The 21,892-nt window shown below is 52.7% G+C and overlaps 3 protein-coding genes across 7 annotated transcripts in view; 1 reads left to right on the top strand and 2 right to left on the bottom strand.

Annotated features, from left to right (window-relative positions):
• Positions 1-10,716, bottom strand: part of GGA3 (golgi associated, gamma adaptin ear containing, ARF binding protein 3) — a 23,144-nt gene extending 12,428 nt beyond the window's left edge. Inside the window, exons 1-7 of one of the 2 annotated variants that reach the window (XM_075441018.1) lie at positions 10,634-10,716; positions 5,077-5,161; positions 4,247-4,322; positions 3,636-3,734; positions 2,809-2,932; positions 1,761-1,864; positions 1,142-1,222 (exon numbers count right to left, since the gene is read on the bottom strand). In XM_075441018.1, coding sequence (XP_075297133.1) covers positions 1,142-1,222; positions 1,761-1,864; positions 2,809-2,932; positions 3,636-3,734; positions 4,247-4,322; positions 5,077-5,161; positions 10,634-10,673 — 609 coding nt within the window. In that variant the 5' untranslated portion in view covers positions 10,674-10,716. The remainder of the gene's footprint in view (positions 1-1,141; positions 1,223-1,760; positions 1,865-2,808; positions 2,933-3,635; positions 3,735-4,246; positions 4,323-5,076; positions 5,162-10,633) is intronic. The other variant, XM_075441020.1, reaches the window with a different exon arrangement.
• A 49-nt stretch (positions 10,717-10,765) lies between these two features.
• MRPS7 (mitochondrial ribosomal protein S7) lies at positions 10,766-14,630 on the top strand. Its single transcript, XM_075441026.1, has 5 exons — positions 10,766-10,850; positions 11,365-11,556; positions 11,868-11,931; positions 12,862-13,029; positions 13,863-14,630. Exons 1-5 carry the CDS (start codon positions 10,795-10,797, stop codon positions 14,082-14,084), a joined length of 702 nt encoding a protein of 233 aa, XP_075297141.1. The 5' UTR covers positions 10,766-10,794; the 3' UTR covers positions 14,085-14,630.
• Positions 14,631-14,812: 182 nt separating this feature from the next.
• On the bottom strand, positions 14,813-21,470 carry MIF4GD (MIF4G domain containing). Of its 4 annotated transcripts, XM_075441023.1 has the most exons (8): positions 21,365-21,470; positions 19,788-19,907; positions 19,335-19,471; positions 18,445-18,554; positions 17,988-18,143; positions 17,182-17,274; positions 16,856-17,035; positions 14,813-15,753 (listed from the first exon to the last, which is right to left on the bottom strand). In XM_075441023.1, the coding sequence occupies exons 3-8, from the start codon at positions 19,414-19,416 to the stop codon at positions 15,526-15,528; spliced, it is 849 nt and encodes a 282-aa protein (XP_075297138.1). In that variant the 5' UTR covers positions 19,417-19,471; positions 19,788-19,907; positions 21,365-21,470; the 3' UTR covers positions 14,813-15,525. The 4 variants fall into 4 exon arrangements, with proteins under 4 accessions (XP_075297138.1, XP_075297137.1, XP_075297139.1 ...); XM_075441022.1 differs by lacking the exon at positions 19,788-19,907; XM_075441024.1 differs by lacking the exons at positions 19,788-19,907; positions 21,365-21,470 and adding an exon at positions 19,672-19,769.
• Between the last annotated feature and the right edge of the window lie 422 nt (positions 21,471-21,892).

Consider the following 21,892-nt stretch of genomic DNA (forward strand, 5'->3'; position numbering starts at 1 on the left):
GTATCACAATAGCAGGTATTATCTGTAAATCATGCCAAGTATTGTCTATTTAAGGTTAAGATAGAAAAAAACCCCACAACTCTCCAGTCATGTGAAGCTTTGCTTATTGTACTATCTTTTCACCATCATTCTGAAATGACAGAAAACCCTGCATTTCCAAAAAGTCTTATTAAATTGACTTTAGTGTGTAATTACAACAGAAAAAATAGAAAAGTTCCCAAAAGTTTCTCTCTGACCTTTCCAGAAGATTTTTTTTTTTGTCACTTGATGCCATTTTACAAAAAAGATGTGTTTGAAGCAAAACATTTTCTAGCAACAACAGGCACTCTCTGGTAGAAAATGTCCACCCATCTCCAATTTGAGATTCCAACTAAAGATGTAGGACAGTCTGCCCTATAGGAGAAGCTTGAATGGAAACACTGCAGTCACCTATACATCCTCTTCAGTCTAGAAGCTATCCTTTTTTTTTTTTTTTTTTTTTAAATTTTTGCCAGAAAGAGTGAGTCATTTCCTGGACTCCAGGGTTTCTGCTGACTGCCATGGGTGGATGCATCACAGCTCCACAAACAGAAAGGTGTTTCCATGAAGTCTGCTTGTGAGAAGACCCAGTCCAATGACTCAGTCCTCAGTATCCAGGGGTGGTACCGCAATGCTCCCACCAAACCCTGACGTGAAATACCATCTTGAGTGACGAGAAGATAGTTAATTACAACCAGAGGCATTCAATCCTTGCCCCTTCTTGCCCTGTCCTCCAACAGAGATGCCAACTGTAGACATTTTTGTGATGCAAGCATCTCACAGTTGCGAGCTAGAGTCAAAATTAAAACACATTCATATCACACAGAGCCCTACTAAGTCATCGGATGGCACCCCCTTTACACCGTAACCATGGTGACTAGATGCAAGTTAACGCTGTTAGAGGTTTTAAAAAATAATAGAAGGCTGGGTGTTGGTGACAGTCAGTCTCATTCTCTCCCCACAACTTAGCTAAGGAAGGCACTAACACAGTGCTCCTAGAGCCTGAAAAACCCAGGTTCTGCCACTCACATGACCCTAAAGCTCTCTACCATTCTGAAGACAAATTGCTTAAAACCTGGAAAGCAGACTGCTGACTGTGTCTGATCCTACAGGAATTTCTTACCTCTTTTACCATGGATTTTATAAGCTTGTTGGCCTCTTGTAAATCATCTGGGTTTTTGCTTTTCAGCAGTTTGGCTAGGAGCTGTAAGACGAGCAGAGGATATGTGGGATACAAATAAAGACCCTTTGGCAAAGGGAAGTAGTGAAAGGAACCTAACTGAACAATTCAGACAAAAAGAGATGCAAGCCACTATTACAAAACTTACACTGCTTTCATAATTACACTGACTTCAGCAGGAGCCATTTACGATTTATTATTTTATGTGAGTTACTGCAATCTTGCTTTACACAGGACATACACGGTGAAATCTCAGAGACTTCTGACACTAGATAATTATTCCTCCCATATATAATTTTTGGGCCTGCATGTGAAACGTTCTCTGCCTTCTAGTACTACAGCAGGACGGCACTTTAGCCAGGAATAACCTCACAATGGTAACACAGACAAGGCCTTAACTGGAACTTCAGGATAGGCAGGGGGATAAAGCAATGAGTTCTGTGAAAGTACACACCACCACCCCAAAAATAAGAGCCCAATTAGTATACTTTACTTGCTTATTCTAAATGTGCATTGAGTAATCACTTTTCATTAGTGATTATGATACAAATCTTCACTGTACCTTGGATTTCTCCTCATCATCAAACACAGGGTTTTTGGGACGAGGCGGTGGAGAAGGAATCAGGGTTCTGTCTGCAGGAATCACAGGATCAAACATAACGATCCCTGAAAGCAGAAAGGGAACCCACATGGGTCTGCACATGCTGTCACACCAGGCAGTGCACCCAGTTATCTACAGGCCACTATCAAAGCGAACACGCAGCCAACCTGTCTGCTGATACTAGCACACTGTTCTCATGAACAATATAGGATCAAAATCACTGGGCAGGCTAGCTGGAAAAATAAAGTGTTCTTTGATAAAGGCCAAAACCCCAGTAACTGTGTTGCCATGCCCATACTGCTCCTCTAATCGCTCAGTAAAATCAACAGCTCTCCACTGTTTCTCTTCCCCCCTTCCACATTAGCTGTTGAACCACTAAGTGAAGTCCCAGTCAACCCAGCTTCGTGCAAGCTCAAGGGCATGACATTTGTTAGTATGAATGTGCTCAGCAGGAAAGCAGACAGCAATGCAAAACAGGGTGACAAGCAGACTCCTAACCACGAGTGGGAAAGAGCCAAGCTTCCTGCTTGTTCCATTGTCAAACCCCTAGAAATGTGCTCTACCTCCAGAGCTTGCTTTGAACCGATTTTTCTTGTGGAACCTGCATGCTTCTCAGATGAGCTCTTTTCACTGTGCCTACACAAGACATTTCTATCAGTTGAACTAAAGGTATAATTGTAAAGTAATCTAGCTAAAAGAACACAAAAGGCTACACAGAGGCTCTTATTTCACTTTAGACTTGTTCAAACTAACCAGTTCCAGAAAAACTCAAAAAAGGCCCTGCAAACGAAAACAGAAGTATTTGCAAGGTGTTTAACTAATCTAGTTAAAACAAGCCAACCCAGCCCAAGGCATTTAGATATAATGAGAAGCTTTTCAGGGAATTTATCCCTTGTTCTACCACCTCACAGGGCTTGTCCTGACGCCGTGTAATTAGAAGCTGTATATTTTGTGACATTCTCGCTTAAAGCACAGGCTGGAGGGAATGCATGAATGCATTGCTTCCTACCTTGTCGCTTCAGCATGTAGTAGGCATCCTTGATTTTGGATTCTTCTGGCAACGCCACTGTCCAGCTATACAGCAATTCAACGACTTTGGTCTTCACCTTCTCTGAGACTCGGTCTCCCAGGTACTAAGAGTGGGAAAAAGATGTAAATTCTCCACATTCTTAATTTCTTTTTAAAAACAAAGCCCAAACCCCGAGAATGGGAGTTCAGTGATATACACTAAAAAGTGTATAATCCAAGTTCCAACATAATCTAAGACACATCTTATTAAGACGAAAAAATGCTCCTTCAATATATTCGAAATAACAGTGAAGAGAAGCTTTGTGATTATCTTCAGCAGAAGAAAAAGCAGCTATTCTGTTGGTTTCAGGGTTTTGCTATTTAAAAATCACAGCAATACAGATAACCACCCCCTCCCCTGTCTTACGGGAAAGAATCTGGGAATAATTTGCTGCATCAATCATGCCATGGGGCGCCTCTGTCTATTTTTTGCCAAGTTAAACTGATCATGAACGTTGAAGGACTTAGCCAGGCACTCTTTACACAGCAAGTCGGCAGCAGAGTGAGGATTAGAACTCTATGGTGTGTTGCCAAGTCTCTTGTTTTAACCTCTGCATCACACCTCTCCTCCACTGATGCTGGGGTTTTGTATGTTGTTTTGAAAAATACAGACCAAGCTTTAGAACAGTACAGAGACTATATACTGATACTGAATACAGGCTAACAAATGCAACAGCCAGACAGAGCACGACAAACATTTTGGGTGTTGCCTGCAGCTTACACAGGCCAAACAAAAAGTAAATACAGCCATAAGGCTCAGGGACTAACCTTTGGAGACACAACTTTTATTAACTCGTTTAAAAAGCGAAACTTCCCTACTTCATTATGAAATCTTCTCCCACAATTCTTCATACAAGCTTCCAGCACCTGCATCCAAGTAACAAAAACAGGGGCTGAAATAAACACCAGAACTCTTCAGTAACAGCACAGCTGTGTTCTGCTTACAGGGGGACTGAAGGACCCCTGTCAGCGAGGCAGGCGTTCCTGCTCTGCCACACAGCCAGGAATCTCCCATCTTTAGGGGCGATGCATCCGGCCAGGCTGGCCTCCGCCCCTCCGCTAGGTATACCTGGGTCAGTTATCTCACCATCAGGTGTCATAACAATGAACACAAATCTTACCTGAAGATAACCAATGAAAGCAGCTGAGACTAAACCATAATTATTTTGGAGTGCTCTATTGCTAATGAGCAATCTGGACACTTCAGTTACGTACCTGTGCTCCCTCTCGCTGCCCACCCCTTCCCCGCAGAGGGGAATCAGGGCATTCAGCCCCAGAACTAGCCCCAGCTAACCCCACACTGTGCCCCCTTATACTCCACACAGATGATATCAGATGATATATAACTGGATTTAAGAGGAAGGGCAAGGACTACCTACTGTCAAGGCTTGGACTGCCTCCCATTCCTGTGGCGACTGGATTTTATGAGCCAGGAGTCTCACAGCTATCTGTGGTCTGAAACAAAGCAGATTCCCATTACAAACAAAGCAGGCAAACACACTGAAGGATTTTCAGACTTTCACAAATTCTACTGTTCAAACGAGATGCCTTTGACATAATTAAAAGAAAATGCCATTTAGTACTTTTCATCTTCCCATCAGCATAGAAAGGGTAACATGAAACTTTCAGGGCATCTTCACAAGCCTGGGTGCTTGCACATATCAAAGGAAGTGAGGGCTGGTAGTCTGAGCCAGCAATTCCAGATTCTTCCTTGGGAGGGGCCAAACAACTCCCAGCACAGTCCCCAGCCCAGAAAATCACTTCATTTCTCTTGCATTAGTTTCCTTTTTCCAGAAGAAAACACTTCTTCCTTAGCTCACAAGAATGCTGTGACCCAGGAGGTTTCCTCAGTTAGGCCTTGTAAAGATTTTTAAAGATGTGAAGCACCACCAGGCACTAAGGGTTGTAACTCCATTTTACAGACTGGCAAACAGAATAACTTTGACTAGATGAGAAGCCTGCAGCTGCAGAAGCTGACATTAGTGGCAGATTCTGAATTCCCATTTTCCTAGTGCTCAGTCTGTGTATAAGCCATGCTGCCTTTCACAGAAGAGAAACCACACTTCACAGCACCGTGCTTCTTTTGTAGCCAGATCTTCCTTGCAATATCAATATATATAAAAGAAAACATGAAAGTTTGATGATCAAATGACATATTTTAAGTTGTGAATGTTAATTCATTATGTCTAGAGCAGTTTGGGACACTCACCCTTCAAGTTCTTTGTTGATCTGGTCACAGAATCCGATGATGTATTCCCAGTCTTCTTGCCTATTAGATGGGTTAGTGGCTTTATCTTTGGCAAGGGAAAGAGACCATATTACCAATCACGCCAAAGGAACAGTATAAAAGGTAAGAAACAATATAAAAGGTTATGTATTTCCCAGAGAAAAAGCATTTGGCATCCACTGCCAACTACTGAAAAGGAGAAAGAAGTTCACACATGGTATGTCTGTTCAGGGAAAAGGGTGTGTCCAAGTTGCAACATCCAAATATCCAGCAAAAATCACTGCTTTCCAAAAAAACAGGTGCCAAATCTCAATCACTTAGAAATGTACTGTTTCCATACTCTAAATGAGAGTACAAGATAAAATATTTGAGCTCACACAGTTTCCCTCTGCCTGAAATTCTATCGCTTTCTATTTGGCTAGAACATTAAACTCCTTAAAGGCTAAACCCTCACACTTTCTACACAGGAAATTATTTCTGTATTCCCTGGGAGTTTTGCAGAAGTAAAAGCTGGAATGTCAGATGTTTAATATAAGTCATTTAGCATTAATACTTGTTTTTAGAGCGCCAGCTGATTTGTTAGATGCCTTAGCATTTCTCCTGGGAATTATGAACCGAAATGCATTATTATACATTAAGTTGTTCTTGCAAGTAATAAGCACCACAGCCTGTACCTGATCAGGAATTCAAACCCTATACGCTCAGACTGAGAGACCAGTGCTCTACTGACGGAGCTATTTCAGGCTCCTGAAGGATCCTCCCTCGGGTACCAGGGCCTCGCTTATTGTACTGATTGCAGAATACTGAGGCTATCAGCATCTTTTTTTTGTTACGAATGCATCTTCTCCATGTATTCTGCTTAACTCTGCCAGAGCACTGAATTTACAGTAGAAAAGATTGCTGTTTTAACCTAATTTTCCAGCCAAGATGACAGGACATGATGATTTTTCTTTCTTGTAAAGGAAGAAACAATGCACTGTAGCTATATATCTAAGGGCTGACATTTAAGAAGACTTGCTCAAAATTTTAATACAATGGAAAGAGACACAGAAAATAAAATGTTGCTTAGCTGGATAGTATAGAGCAGGGGATGAAGGACAGGAAAAAAACCAGCACACATCCCTGTACTTGAATCATAGAGTGAAGCATAATGAAATAAACACATGCTACATTAGAGTGTCATTTTTCATCATCATTAAAACATACTTTTACCTTTCCACAAGCAGACAAAAACAGCTGTCAAACATCTACTCTGAAACCTTACTTTCACAGTGCACCTTAGTCCTCCTACTGTGGCAGTCCTACAAGGTTTGCTCATATTTTCCTCCTCACAGACGGATAGTTGTAAAGCAATTTTGTAAACTGTTCCATGGATCGCATCTGTAAAATATTCTGCAGAGGTGAAACTCTGTGCCTGCTGCCGACTTTCATGAGACCTTAGATAAGCAAAAGGCAGCAGCCAGGGAGGACTAACTGTAGCATCACATCTTCTTGTACTAGCTAAGCTACCAAGCTATTTTTTGAACACAAAAGATTCAAGGCTTAGTTTAAAATCCAGCTGCTGCAGAGCCAAGTGACTGTTCAAAACATATGTGGCACTTAAACCTCACTACCACACTCACAACTGCTGAACACCCTGGAAGCATCATAAAACCATGGACTTACAACAACCTAAAGTCTTTTCATGCAAGTCAAATGGCATCGTGCATGGTTTGGTGCTCCAAAGCACCTCTGCTGCTCTGCAGGCCTAGATGAAAGAAATACAGTTCTTGGCTGGAGTTAACGGAATTTAGTTAATAAATACAGGAAGAGCACAAACAAATGAACTCTTTGTGGGTTGCACATCCTGAAATTAGGAAAAAGATGTGGTACAAACAGGAAAATGTAACCAACATTTCCATGTTAATTTTAAAGCTCTTCTGAAGATCTCCAAATATTTCTTGGAATGACACTGGATTATTTCGCACTCTCAGCTTGCGTTCAGACTCATCTCAGTTTTCGCACCAGAATCTGTCACATAAAGATCACAAAGTCTCAGAAGGAGAGAGATTACTGAAGCGAAGTTACGTCCCACACGAAGAAACTCCCTCTTTCCAACATTCATAAAATCTCCATGTGAAACCTTAGTCCATAGCAGTCAGTAAGCGTGATCAGAAGTCCTGCCCTGGCTCTGGAGTTTGATGTGTTCACGTGTCACAACACAACGGCGTGCATGGACTCTTGTTACCAATGTCAGTACAGCCACAGGAACACAGCATCACAGGGGAGCAAAATCACCTTGCGTAACCTTCTCAGGACATCCCTACACGAAGCTGCACCACGTCTATCACGGCATAACGTGAAATCCTCTATTTTTTACGCAGAATGCTTAAAATGTGGGCAGTCTGCACTGCCTTATAGATGTGCTTCAACCCTTCTATGAAAGGATTCACTCCAGGAAGGAGAGTTTGGTACTTTGGAATATCAAATCCTCAGCTTCTCTGTTGAAACTGCCAACAAAAGCCCATTTGGTACTAGTTATAAAGCGTGCTGTCAGAGATACTCATCCATCAGGTCCCATCCTGAAAATCCCATTTCACAGTGTCAGCCAAGTGAATCTGAATTAGCAACCTGGGAACACAAGTCTCAGCACTGTCCCAGTCCTGCCACCACGTCTGCCTTAGCTTTCAGACACCGCTGTGCTTAGGACATACAGCGTGACTTCATAGCTGACCTAAGCATCAGAGCCCTTCAGCCCTCGTTTGCTCTGCTGAACCCCAAAATGCTAACGAGTCAACATCCAGATGCATCATTAGATATGAAACAAAAGGTGGTAATTTTCTCTATGGAGAAATGACACTGGAATGCAGAGAACCACAGACCAATAACTGACTGGTAATGAATGCTCAGATTTTCCAGGGTTTACTTCTCTACCGAAACAAGACAAAAGCTGTGCCAACAAAGGGTTTCCCCAGGTCAGGCTTAGCACAAGCATACCGAGTCTAACAGTCGGATTCTGTTTGTATCCCGGGGAGGAGAAGGAGAATGCTGACCCATAACAACACAAGGAAAAAAGACATTAAGACAATGATAATATTTTATCCATCTGCACCTATTACATAGCAGGACATTGCCTAAGCGTGACAAGAGTGTGACACAATAAGCTTCCTTTTGGATGCAGCAGAAAAGGCAGCGCTAAAGTCTAAGGATCCAGCTGTGTTTGTACAACTGACATTATTTTCTAACCTCCTCTTCCATTTCAGCTAAGTGCAGAAGCAGAGCCAGCCAGCAGGGAGAGGACAGAAAGGATCACCTTCTCTCATCCCAGCTGCCTGAAACGAGGCAGGAGACACGAAGATGCTAGATCATCGCTGGCTGAAGTGCAGATCTTGCTGCAGTATTAGGACACAAGGATGATGTTACTTCATGGGTCTATGACTCCACCTGATGACAGAGACAGGGCAGCGTGGAAGGCTGCGTACCACCAGTACAGAAACAAAAATCACTGGCAATAAGAGATTTTCCATCTTCCCCTGAGTGGGAAGCTGGCTGTGCTGCTGAGCGGTTCTGGCCTTTCCCTTTTGTAAGGGCACCGGGGGTGCACACCCTCAAGGTTAGCATTAGACACGGCACAGCTTTGTGATGGTTACGAGAAAAAAAAAAAACCTCAGGAGGGCTGGGAAAAGCACTCAGATGCACCAGGCTTTGCACTCTGCCTTCCTGGTCTGTGTGACTCCTCTGGTAATTTACGTACAGTAAATGCTCTGTGCTCCCCTACACGGGGAGGAGCGATATAACCACACCAGCACAAATCACCGTAGCAGTGACCAGGCATAAATGCATCCTCTTAAATGAGAGAGAAACACTCAAGCCTTGAAAAATGGGTTACACCTCTGCAATCAGGCTCACTGCGATACTTCTGACAGTGAGTAAGGCCTTTGCAACACCACCCTTCAGCGTACGTTCCCCAGTGACAGAATATCCCACTGCTTGGCCAAGGGAGAGAACTTCTCTCATAACTTCCACAATTAAAAAAAACAACCCCACAAAACAAACCGTCAGGAAGCCTTCCAGGCTACACAACCTAAAATATCCTTCCTACTAGAGATATTTTCACACACAAACCGAACTTGGTGAGTCAGTTCTCCTCAGAGAAAGATTAAAAGGAAGGGATGTGGGCGTTTCTTCATGTGTCTCACTGGCTACAATTAAAGATATCGACAAACTGTGGGAGTCCAGGGGAGGAGCAAAAATGGCAAGAGGACAGCAGGGACTGATCTAAAATGAGAAGCAAGAGCTGAAAACACCATTTATGCAGTAACTCCTGTAACAGATGATGATATCACGTATGTGTTTGAATTTTATATAAAAATACCATATTATTTAATCTTGTTCACGGAAGGAGAACTCCAAAAGGGCAATAGGTTTTTTACTCTAAGGTATTTGGGGTAATGACCATCTTCTGCTGTTTGCCTAGTGCCCGACTACTTAGGAACTTCACTCTCTGCTGTAATCCAACAAATAACTATGAAAAAAAGAAAACAAATCTAGGCAGCAAGCTAGCGATGTGCAGGATGGCTTTCCAGGCAGCAGGAGCCCCTGGGCATGGCATATATGAAAAACAACCACTGTTCTGACTGATTCAGTGAAGAATCACCTCCCGATCCGCCGGCGCTGGGTCGGGATCCCACCGCCCCAGGTTCTGCACAGCCAGCAGCACGGACGGACGCACAGCGAGGAGATACTCAGCAAAGGCTGTGGAGGAGCAAGCCATGGCTTCCCCCCACCCCACCCCGTCTCTAACGTTTAAGATTCTGTGACCAAAAAAAATACCTTATTCTGACAAAGGATTTCTGAATGTTCCATGGAACGGAGATCCGTAACTCCTACTCTGAAACTGCAGCCAGGCATAAAGCAGAATTTCTCTGCTTGAGAAGCGCTGCTGTCTAACACAGGAATGCAATTTATGGGGGAAGCCCCCCCAGCTCTCTGCCTCGCCGCAGGCTCAGGTAGCCGAAGCCCCGCCGAGGGGAGCCGAGCAAGCAGGGACAGACACGCACCTTTATAACCAAAAAACCCGCAAGCAACAGCCCCGAAGGCACTGAGCGGGCTGAGCTGCGAACCCGCCCGCTCCCCGCAGCCCCCACCGAGCCGGTGAGCCGCGGGCCCGGGCCGCCCCGCGACACCCAGCGACCCCCGGGGGGACGAGGGGAGGCCTCAGCCCTGCCACCCCCCCGCCGCCTCAGCCTCCCGCGGGCGGCACCGCCCCCGCCCCGGCCGGCTGAGGGGAGGCCGCGGGGCTGAGGGGCCGGCGGGGAATGGCGGGAGGAGACCCGCCGGGAGGGGGGGACGCGGGGCTGAGGGGCCGGCGGGGAATGGCGGGAGGAGACCCGCCGGGAGGGGGGGACGCGGGGCTGAGGGGCCGGCGGGGAGTGGCGGGAGGAGACCCGCCGGGAGCGGGGGACGCGGGGCTGAGGGGCCGGCGGGGAGTGGCGGGAGGAGACCCGCCGGGAGGGGGGGGCGCGGGGCTGAGGGGCCGGGGGCAGCGCGCGCTACTCACTGAGCCACGACTCCAGGCTCTCCCCTTCCGCCTCCGCCATGTTGCCGGCCCGGCCCGAGGCCACGCCCCTCACTGCTCGGCTCTCGCGCGGCCGGGGCGGGGCCAGACCGAGGACCACCCCTCCCCGCGACTCTCGGCCCCGCCCCGCGCGCGGAGGGAAGATGGAGGCGCCCAGCGCGGCGGGGTTGGCGCGGCGGCTGCGGGCCTGGCTGCCCCGGTGAGCGGGCGCGGTGCGCGTTGTCCCCGGGATCCCCCGGACGAGCGGTGGGGCATTCCCCGGGCCGGGCCGCGCACGGGTTTCCGTCCCGGGGGGGTGCGCTGACCCGCGTGGGGATCTCGGCCCCCCTCCCCCCCGAGCGCGCCGAACCGCCGCCGCCTGCTGCCGAAGCGGATAAAACCCGGGTGTAGCGTGCCCGTCCCGCTCCCCTGAGCACAGGCCGGTATCTCCCGGAGCCACCCGTGGGCCCCTGGGAGCCTCCGCCGTGGGCACGGGGCAGGGGCTGGCAGCGCCTGGGACCCCCCCTCGGGCCCGTCCCGTGGCGTGGGGGCTGCCAGGCTGCGGGGCTGGGTGCGGATTTGTGCCTCGGGCTCTGCTGCGGGAGAGGAGCGGCGATGGCGGAGATGCCTCTGGGGTCCAACGTGCCCCTTTGAGATGCGTTCGCGCCTGTCCCTGTCGCGACATATCGCGTGCATTGACTTTACAGCCATCCTCCTCCTCCTGTGCTTCGCAGGCTGACGCAGGTGCGATGGAGTCGCTACAACCCCAGCTTCTTGGAGCCAGAAGTGAACAAGGAGTTGTATCAGAAGCCTTGGGAGGAGCTGTCTGAGGAGGAAAAGGAAAAAATGGAGCTTAAGGCTGTTCGACCCATAAAAGCTGCTCCTCCCACGCTCTGCAGCTCCGTGTTCAGCGACCCTATGATCAGGTCAGAGCAAGCAGCGTGTCCTCCTCCGTTACAGCCAGGTCCCATGGAGCCAAAACGCTGGGGAGCCACACTGTGCTCCCCAGCCTTCGCTTGCTGCGCGGCACGTTGCCTCTGTCACCGCCCAGTCCCTTCATTCTGCGTTCATCTTCTCCCACGAAGCCAGTCCATTGACTGGCAGTGATTAGAGATAATTACAGCAGATCTAGCAGCACCCAGACTTAACCATGGAACAACACATGGAGGGGTGGGTTATGTCAGTGGTTGATAAAATCAGAATTTAAATCAGATTACATTTCGCTTTGTGTTTACAGTAAATTCACCAATATGATGATGAAGGATGGAAATAAAGTGCTGGCCAGAAGCCTCATGGCTCAGGTGAGAACTCATGTTTCTTCTCACTATTATGTTAAAACGATACAAAATGGAAGGCTGGGATGTCAAGCCCGCTGCAGTTAGGAATTACCAGAACTCAGGTCGTCTCTGCAGTCCCAGTGCACACACAATACTCTCACCATCGTTCATCTGATCAGACATACATTTTGCACAAGCCCCAGCCTCATTCGTGTCCCAGACCAGGTGGTGATAGCTTAAAGGAGAACGTTCTCTTTCCGCTCTTCAGTGTCTCTTGGACCTGATGTAGAATCATAGAATCATTCAGGGTGGAAAAGACCCTTAAGATCGAGTCCAGCAGGTAACCTAGCACTAGCAAGTCCACCACTAAACCATAAACTCAGAATATACCCTTAAAAGCATAATTTTCTCAAAAGATCTTCCTTCCACTCTCTTCCACGCCGTACCTTCTGTGTAACTTGCCAGTGAAGTCCCACAAACGCGTCACCTGTGTGACACAGCTTTGACCCCTGCACTGACATGCAGTCCTTGGTATTAGCTGGTGGTCACATCTGGTGTGCTCCAGCCCTCGAAACGGGAACATGCGTTGCCCAGATGTTCCCCAGGTAGCTGCTGATTCTTTGTGACAGAAAAACCCGCAGATTTTCAGCTCTTGAGTCCAGGCTTTGGACAGGACGATGCTTAATGCACACAGACCCGTATTGCTGTCTCCGCTTTGTCCCTGGCTCTGCTCTGTGCTGCTTGGCCTCCTTGCCCCAAATGCAATGGCCAATAAAGATTCTGAAGAGCTGGAAGAGGGTGAAGTAAAACTTAAAGAGAAGGCCTGTTGCCTACAGGGCTGGAAAACCAGCTGCAAGCTCAAGTGAAAATGGGGTGCTTGTGAAAGTGATGTAACTCCATGGAGTGGGGTAATCCATCTGCTCTGCATGTCTCCTTGCTTGTCTTTGTCCCAAGACTCTAGAGGCCATTAAGAGGAAGCAGCTGGAGAAGTACCACAAAGCTCCAGAAGATGAGAAGGAGACAATTGAATGCAACCCTTACGTCATCTTCCACCAGGCTCTGAAAAACTGCCAGCCCATCATCGGGCTCAGCAGCATCACAAAAGGAGGCAAAACCTACCAGGTGAGGGGGGGGGGGGGCACGGCCTGAGAGTGCATCTGCTCAGGAGAGAATTAGCTAGGGAAGCAGATGCACTGGTTCCCACCCCTTCAGCTCAAGCTTTCCCCTCCTCAGAAGGAGAGCCACTTTGCAGTCTGGATTAAAACAGCACCTAGAAACCCTGTCCGAGGTCGGGCCCCCAGCCTGTGAGCATGGTGATTCCCCTGTCAGCAGGGGTCTTGGCTTCCCTGGCTAGGTAAGAGCAGTGTCCCAGGAGACAGAGGTGAGCGACGGGCAGCAAAAGAATTGGCAATCCCAGGACTACCAGTCCAATCTCTGCTGCATCGTGGTGCTTGAGTAGGGGGTCCCAAAGCGCTGGGGCAGGTCAGCGTAGCAGGAAAGGTCAACCAGATACAGCGTGGTATTTAAAACATGAGCTAAACCTGGCCTTGAGCGTGGGCTCTGCAGCACTCGAGACCTGTTGGAGAAATGACGTGGGGAGGCATTTCTGTGTCATTCAGCGCAGGGGAGCGGTAACCATCTCCGGCTTCTGCTAGCACAGAGCAGCCTGGATCCCATTCCCAAACAGGCCAGAAGTCCTTACAAAGGCCAGCATCTGCCAGCAGTACCCAAGGCTGATCAGAATTTCCATTTTGGTAGCAATGGCCGGTTTCTGTGGACAGACGAGGTGAATTGGCCCAGATCGGCTGTTGGAGCTGGTCTTACTGGAGCTACCACTGGAGTTGCAGCATGTGGTAAATCTGCATGTGTCCAGCTGGACCAGTATGACTGCTGGAGAAGAGGAGGTTACTGCACCCTCGCAGTGCCCTAACTGTTACGCTTTAAACCTTTCCCAGGTCCCGGTCCCTCTGACGGACAATCGGAAGCGCTTTCTGGCCATGAAGTGGTTAATCACCGAGTGCAGGGAGAACAAGAACTGTCGGATGCTGATGCCCGAGAAGCTCTCCCAGGAGCTGCTCCAGGCCTTCAACAACGAAGGGCCCATCATCAAGAAGAAGCAGGTGCTGCACAAGATGGCAGAGGCCAACCGGGCTTACGCCCACTTCCGCTGGTGGTAGGGACTCCGTGCACGGACACGATGCCACCAGCCCCGGGGCCGCCTACCTGGGAGAAGCTGGGGAGAAGGGGAAAAGTGGAAGATCCCTCCCAGACAGCTTCTGAACTAAGCCAGGGACAGCCCGTCCGATCACCACAAAGTTCATTTCCTTTGTGCTTGTTCGGATGGGGGAAGGGGGAATTGAACGAGTTACCGACCCCTGCACGGATGCTCCAGTTATTTCATAATCACTTTCCTGCGAAGAGAAGCCTGAGATGTTTTTCTTAGAGTGATGCTGTACAAAATAATCTTCCACTTACCTGTTTCCTGGGGGCTTTTAAGTCTCTCTGCTCCTGTAATCAGCAATGGTTTTGGGTGCACAGCTAAGAGCAGAGCTGGATTTTTTCCCGTACCATAACCAGCCTTAGTGTGATGGGTACAAAAGGCAATAAAAGGCCCTTTTTGATTTTTGGTTCTCGTCATCAGAAACATTGTCTGCACAGATCTGATGGGAATGGTAATAGAAAAAATAAAACCAGTTTTATGGGGAAGGTTTCTCGATACCAAACCTTTGTCTCTGTTGCTTGAATCTCACACTGTTCTTTCCAGCTACCCTGGCTGTGTAAAGCCACGCTGACACCCCACACTAGAGGAGAAAACTAACATCACGGCCTTAATGCTTCCGTCAGGAACAACTTCTAAGTATTGCTCAAAGCTCAGTAGCTGCATAGAGAGAAAGCAGGGCACGTGTTAGTGGAAAACTTTTATTAGAAAAAACCTTCAATAGACTATTTAATTTCCTTCCTCTCCCATTCTTATAAGAAACATATTGTAGTTAAAACTCACTAAATTCTGAAAAAACATGACAGTTATTGTATAAAACCTGTTCCTAGCTACATGTGCTCAGGGACCTGTCCTGCTGCAAGCTGCCCTGTGGCAGGTATGGTGGCTGGTGACCCGTGGGGGAGGCTGCGTGCATGCAGGCGCAGCCAGCGTGCTGGAAGGCGCCTGGGAAAAAGAGCACTTGGTTGAGCTGCTTGTGAGGCCACCGCGTTTTCTGTGGCTTGTCCCAGAGGACCAGGTACAGCCTGAGCTGGGAAGGATTTCCCCTCTGCCTCCCGCCGCTCCGCTGGCTCTCGGGGAACCAAAACGCTCGCAGCCTAAACTGTGCTTGCCTTAACACCCATATAAAATGCTGGTTTGAGCCAGAAGCCTTCCTGGCCCTTTGCTGGCAGCAGCCCAACATTAGACCAAATCAGTGGGAGAACTTGCGGGGTTAAATACGCCCTAGCCTTGCCACCTCTCCAAAGCCCCCCCGGTTACGTGCCCTGAGGCTCTAGCCAGTATAAATCCTATTTGCAGCAAGTGCTAGAAAAACATTAACGTGAAAAGAAATTCAAACTTGGTGTGAAGCTTGCTGGTGAAAGTGCTGGGGACATCTCTCCACCTCTGCTGTGGAGAGGTCAATCTGTCACTTCGCTGTAATAGTATTTCTGGGCAGCGTCCGTCATCTTCCAGTCGGCAGCCCGAAACTCGATGATCTCCAGCAGCAGGAGCTGGGACAGGGAGCTGAGCCCCTCCTGCAGGAGGAAGCCATCTCGGAGGAGGGAGAAGAGCTCATCCATCCGCGGGGAGTTCATCTTCTCCAGCTGCTCGCCGATGCGATGGAGCTGCAGGACCAGGCAGTCCACCTTCAGAAGGAAGAGAAGATGGCTCAGCACAAAGGAACGGAGAGGTCTGGTGCACCTCTGGGGAGGTCCCCATCAGTCACTCATGGACCAGCTCATCCTGTTGCCTCCGTTCCGGATTTCCAACAGGCGACGGTTCTGCTTCCCCCCGGTTGCTGCGACAGGAGGCAGGAGAGGCGGAATGTCTCTTCTGGCAAAGCACATCCTGAGCTCCCCTGTCTCTGAGACAAAATTGCCAGAGAAATGCACCCGCAGCAGGTGGAAAAAACGTTGATTTCCTGCAGGATATCCAAGAGATGGTGGCAAGGCTGAAGCCGAGGCCAGAGCAAGGAGGTGCCTCCAAGAACAGAGGGAAGTGCCTGGAACACACACTAAAGCTCTTAGAAAGTCCGGTGATTTGCAGGAAACACGACCACTAAGTGGGTCTTTGGAGAAGAGGGGAAAGTCGATAGGCTGCAGGGGTGGGAGGGCTGTGCTAAGATGAAGAACAACCCAAAGGGCCCATCCGAGGGCCCCTACGTTCACCGGAACCGCTCGCCCGAGGGGCGGCTCGGCCATGCCCCACGCAGGTTGCTGCACGCCCAGACGTGTGCGAAGCTCCGGCTCCAGCAGAGCCTTCTCCAGCCCAACGGGTCTGGCAGAGCAGCAACCGCAGGCCCGGGTGGGGAGCAGCAGCTACGCAAAGCATTGCACGGCACGTCCCGGGACCTGCGGGGACCCCGAGCCCCGCTGCACGCCTGCGGGCACGCAGCTGTCTGCCGTCACCTCCCACCGCTGCGGTGCCGCGGCAGGGAGCACCACAGCTGCTTTTCCAGATGTCCGGCAACCAGAGCTGCTGGAAAAGCAGCCGGTTCCTGTGAAAACGGGATAGTCGCTGTTTTTTCCTCAGATGATGGGAGGTGAACCCACGTAACACAGCACAGTCCCTGCTTCGAGGGACAGCCGGGCTGCTGGATCTCCGGTGATGACATTTGGGCAAGAGGGACAGAAGCTGCCCCAAGGGAGGACGCGCAGCCTGGGCATGGGAGTCACAACCAGCACCTCCACCCTGCTTCCTCCTGGGCTGCAAAGCCCCCTGCCCGGTGGGTCTCCTCCCAGCACACACCTCCACCCTCTGCGTCCTTTGAAGCAAGGGAAGTTCCATCTGAGCACAAGGAAGAACTTCTTTCCTCTGAGGGTGACGGAGCCCTGGCCCAGGCTGCCCAGGGAGGTTGTGGAGTCTCCTTCTCTGGAGATATTCGAGCCCCGCCTGGACACGGTGCTGTGCAGCCTGCTCTGGGTGACCCTGCTTGGGCAGGGGGTTGGGCTGGGTGACCCCCAGAGGTCCCTTCCAACCCCAAACATTCTGTGGTTCTGTCCCCCCGGGCTGTGCATTCTGCTGGTCCTCAGCAGGACAACCGCCGCATCAGCAGCCTTCTCCCCAGCACTCACCTCTTCCTCCTTCCGCAGGCTGTCGGGCTGCGCCAGCCGGAACAGGCAGTCGTAAACGGGATTCACCAGAGCCATCATGGGCATGTTGTTCACCTGTAAGGAGGCAGCAGCCATCGTCAGCGTGGGGCTAGAAAGGGAGGAGTCCACAGCTATTTTCAGTAGTTGTTCCCTTGCTGATCTTCAAAGGAGAAGGGAGCAGAATTTTGTTGTGCTGCCAAATGCCGTGTTGCTGGGATTTACGTAGGAGACCAGAAGTTCTGAGTCTCCAGGAGCCAGAAAAGCTGAACAAATTATGTAAAAACCATCTATTTTTAAATGTAAGCAGGCAGTCATGGGAAATACACTTGTTGCAACAGCATTCTTCTTCCCTGCAGCTCTGCTTGCATCATTTTTACATCTACTCCAAGCAGGCATCCAAGCACACACACTGCAGCGAAGGCTTGCGGACAAACTCCATCGGTACGTGGGCTAGAAATTTTGTGAGCACCCACGGGTCCCCTCCGGGACCTCATAGCAACTGAACTGGTTCAATCTGGGACATCGGGGAGCAGGCAAATCAGGGGATTTCAAACACCGGGTACAAAACGAGGAAGCTCCGACTTTGTGACTGTTCTGAGACACCTCGGCCTCTCCAAGCCTGTTTGCTTGCCATAGGTACCAGCCCTGGCAGCATCCTCACGCCGAGCCACGGCCCTGGGGCTCCATCCAACACCTCCCCGACCCCCTGCCCTGGTGTCTACGGACCCCCAGGCCCTTCTGGCACCCCTAGGCAGCAGCAGCCGGGTGCTCCGGCTCCGGCTCCTTACCCTCAGGTAGTCGAAGATGTTGCAGATGAAGGTGACGTAGCAGATCCACGCCTGGAGCGAGCGGGCGCGCAGCTCCTCCCTGTCCTTGTACTCCTGCTGCAGCCGGTTCAGCAGGCTCCTCCGGAAGACGCTCTGGCCGGCTTGTTTGCTCTCTGCCTACGAGCCCAAAAAACCAGGACGGAGGGATGAACTGGGGGTGTGAGAGGGGCAGGGGGACGCTGGCACTTGGGTGACGCAGGACCACGAGATACCCTCCTGTGGTTGCCCAGAGAGGCAGGAAAGTTGCAACTGTCTGTGCTCGCCGGCTGCTCGTCCAGATGCATGGGGGCAAGCGCCAGAAGAGAAAAGCTGGCTGAGGGGTCAGAGCGCAGGGCTGGGGCGAAGCTTCTCCTGGCCCAGCCTAGGGACAACCTGCCCAGCTGAAGTGTTTCGCCGTCCGGACACGAGGAGCTCTCACCTGGATGATGGTGTAGCAGATGCGCCCTGCCTCCTTGCTGAACACGCAGTCTTTGAGGGACTGGTCCACTATAATATTGGCCACTTTCTCCAGGTCCACGTTGCTGGGGTCTGCAGAGAGGAGAAACACCGTCAGGACCCAGCACCCTCGGTGCCCTGCTTGCTTTGGGGTACCTGGAAAGCAGCCGAGGTCAGCGCAGGGCCTGGCACAACCATCTTACACGGTGCCAAACCTCACGCTCGCTCCCCACATCAGGAGTCACGGCTCCACTCGCCCAGCGACTGCTTCGGAGACACCACCTCCAACGGCACACAGTCCTCCCGGGCTGGAGACACAGCCACCACGACGGGAAATCGATGGAGGAAAGCAGATAATACGGGAAGCAAGAAGTTGATCTCAACCTGAAATTCCAGCACTGCTTCTGAATTGGGTTAGCGGGAGCCTGACGGGCTTCAGACAGAGCTGAGAAGGTGAGCAGGAGACCCAGGGGCCAGGAGGAAGAGATGGCCCCACAGTGGGAAGGGGCAGAGAGCAGGAACTAGGCACCGGGAGGGGGGTGAGAGGCCACATCTGGGGGGAGATGCAGGGTTAGAGCAGCAGAGGAGGGTACCCCGAAATCAGAGAAAACCACCACGATGAGAACCCAGGGCTCAGTTTGAGCAGCTGCACCAGTAAACACTGGGGAGAAGGGGAGAGGGGACATGAAGAGGCAGGGAGCAAAGACCTTCATGGAGAAGATTCACCAGCGGGACCCAGTCACGGACGCACAGCGTTTATGAAACAGCTTTTCTACACTTAGCAATTGCTGTTCGTTAAGGGGGTCCACGCATCCAGCCTCGTCTGCCAGCCGAGCTGCGCGCGGCAGAGGAGCGAGTAAAAAGCCTGCTGACCTTTGAGGGCCGTTTTCAGCAGCTTCTGAGTCTCCGTGTCGAACGACTGTATTTTATACTCTTCTCTGCCCGTCTCCCCCATGACTGGCTTCCTCCCAGGGCAAGCGTCGGGGCAGCGGATGGGCTAGGGACAGTCCCTGGGGAAAGAGCACACAGAGCTTGGTTGGGAGGCAGACCTTCACCCAGCCGTCTGGCAAATCCCACCCAGCGCTGGAGCACAGGCTGTGATCCCGACAGCCCCCACCCAAGGACACTCCTCTGTTATTAGGGCACCCAGCTGTGGCCCTAGATCCGAGCAAAACCTGGCTCCCACGTCATTTTAAGACTGGCTTCCTACCAGCCTGTGACGGGACTCCCTCTTCAGAGCCTTCACGTTTTTCTAATACAAAAAACGCGTTGCAGTCTGTTGATGGTTTAATGCGGACGGCACACCAGGGCAGCCCCAAAACACACCGATCTCCCCTCGGAAGCCTTCCTGCAGCCGTATCCCAGGGAAGCACACGCAGGAGCACCCCACGCAGCCGCTCCCTCGCAGCCTTTGAAACACCAGTTCAGCAGGTTTCACACAAAATCCTGGGAAGAATCAAAGCTGCCGGCACCTACGCACGCAACGCACCCTCGCCAGAGCGAGCAGAGCACGGCTCCCGCGCCGGAGCCAGGCTCCCTCGGCTCCCAGCGAGGCACAGCAAGCTCTGCAGCCAAATCCCCAACTGCAGCAGCTCCCGTCTCATCCCCCTGCAGCCAAGCACGGCTCTCTGCTCCTAAGTAGCCTCTAGATTAATTTTCTTCTGCTTCGTGGTACAGCAAAGACAGCAAGAGGGTACGCACGGCACAGACGGGCAGGGCTTTCTTTGGCACGCACACAAGACGATCTGCTGGACGCAGAACGCCGGGCTGGCCAGACCCACGGCACAAACAGAAGGCAATCGGCCAAATGAGTTTTGCCAGCTCGTCAGAATTCCTCGGCTGTTACTCACCCCTCTCTGGAAACGGGTCCCTACCCGGATTAAAGCCGCAGAGCCCATCGCCAGCTGGAGGCATGGGGGACGTATCACAGCCCCTCGGACGCACCGCTCGCCACGAAGCCGTGGCACAACCCGTCGCAGGTCAGAGCAGAGAGCGGAGCTCCTCGCCCGCCTCTCCGGGACCCCCAGGGCAGGCCTTGCCCCACGGGGTGACCCCCTGCTCCGGCAGCCTAAGCTCTCACCTGCGCAGGGTCACCGACCCTGGGACCCCCACGGAGGTTTCCTCCCCAGACGGATTCACGAGCGGCCGGGTGCCCTCCGTGCCGCGTCTGGTTGGCAAACGCCTTCCCACCCGACCTCTCCTCCTTCTGCGCCGTCTCCCTCCCTCCGTACCTGCGCTCACGCCACGCCACGCTGCCCCAGCTCGCCGGCAGCCCCGCCGTGACGAAGGGACCTGGCGTGGGCTCAGCGCAGCGCCCGAGCCCGTCTGGCAGCGTCCCCCGCGCCTCTCCCGAGCATCCTTCCCCGCGGCTCCCCGGGCACGGCTGCTTTGACCCCTGCCCAGCCCAAACCACCGCCAGCGAGCGTCAAACCGGCCGGGCCCCGCCTGCGCCGGGGACCCTGCTGCCGGGGTGGGTGACGCCGGGCGCAGCATCGCCCGTGGGTACCGGTTCTTGCTCTGCGAGGGGTCCCCACCAGACGAGCCGTCCCGGGGACGGACGCGGTGGGGTCAGCGTCCTCGGAGCAGCCGGCCCGTGTGCCAGGGCCCTGCCCGGGCCTGCGGGACGGGCTGGACGTGCCCCGGCCATGGCGGGGAGAGGGAGGGGAGCAGCCAGTCTGCTCCGCCGGCCCTGACTGCTCGAGGGGCACCCCCGTCCCGTCCCCCCCCCGCCAGGCGGGACCCCCAGCGCCCAGACGGCTCCTGCCCGGGGCACCGGACCCCCCGCTGCTGCCTCGCAGGGCGGGCGGCACAAGGGGGGGGTCCGGGGGGAGCGGCCCCGCCAGTGCCCCCGGGCAGGGCAGGGCAGGGCAGGGCAGGGGGGAGCCGGGCGCAGCCCCACCGACCTGCCGGCCGCCCCCGCTGGGTCCTCCGCCCGCCGGGGCATCGCCGCAGCGTCCCGGGCCCCGCCGGCCCCGCTCCCTCCCGGCGCGGCGGCCCCGGTTTCCTCTGAGGTCATTTCCTCGCCGGGGGGGAGGGGGACGGGACGGGACGGGGCGGGACGGGACGGGGCGGTGCGGGAGAGCGGCGGCCGCGCGCAGCGCCCCCCCCCGCCCGCGAGCGACGGGACCCGGCGGGGGAGGGGCCGCTCCCCAGGCACGGCCCCTGCCCCCGGCTGCCCCCGGCTGCTCCCCCCCGGCACGGCCCCCTGCTCCCGCCTGCTCCCGGCTGCTCCCCAGGCTTCTCCCGGCTGCTCCCCCCGGGCATGGCCCCCTGCTCCCGCCTGCTCCCGGCTGCTCCCCAGGCTTCTCCCGGCTGCTCCCCCCAGCACGGCCCCTGCTCCCGGCTGCTGCCCCCGGCACGGCCGCCTGCCCCCGGCTGCTCCCCCCGGGCACGGCCCCCTGCTCCCGGCTGCTCCCCCCGGGCACGGCCGC

The sequence above is a fragment of the Opisthocomus hoazin genome, chromosome 21 (assembly GCF_030867145.1).
Source record: "Opisthocomus hoazin isolate bOpiHoa1 chromosome 21, bOpiHoa1.hap1, whole genome shotgun sequence".
NCBI lineage: Eukaryota > Metazoa > Chordata > Aves > Opisthocomiformes > Opisthocomidae > Opisthocomus > Opisthocomus hoazin.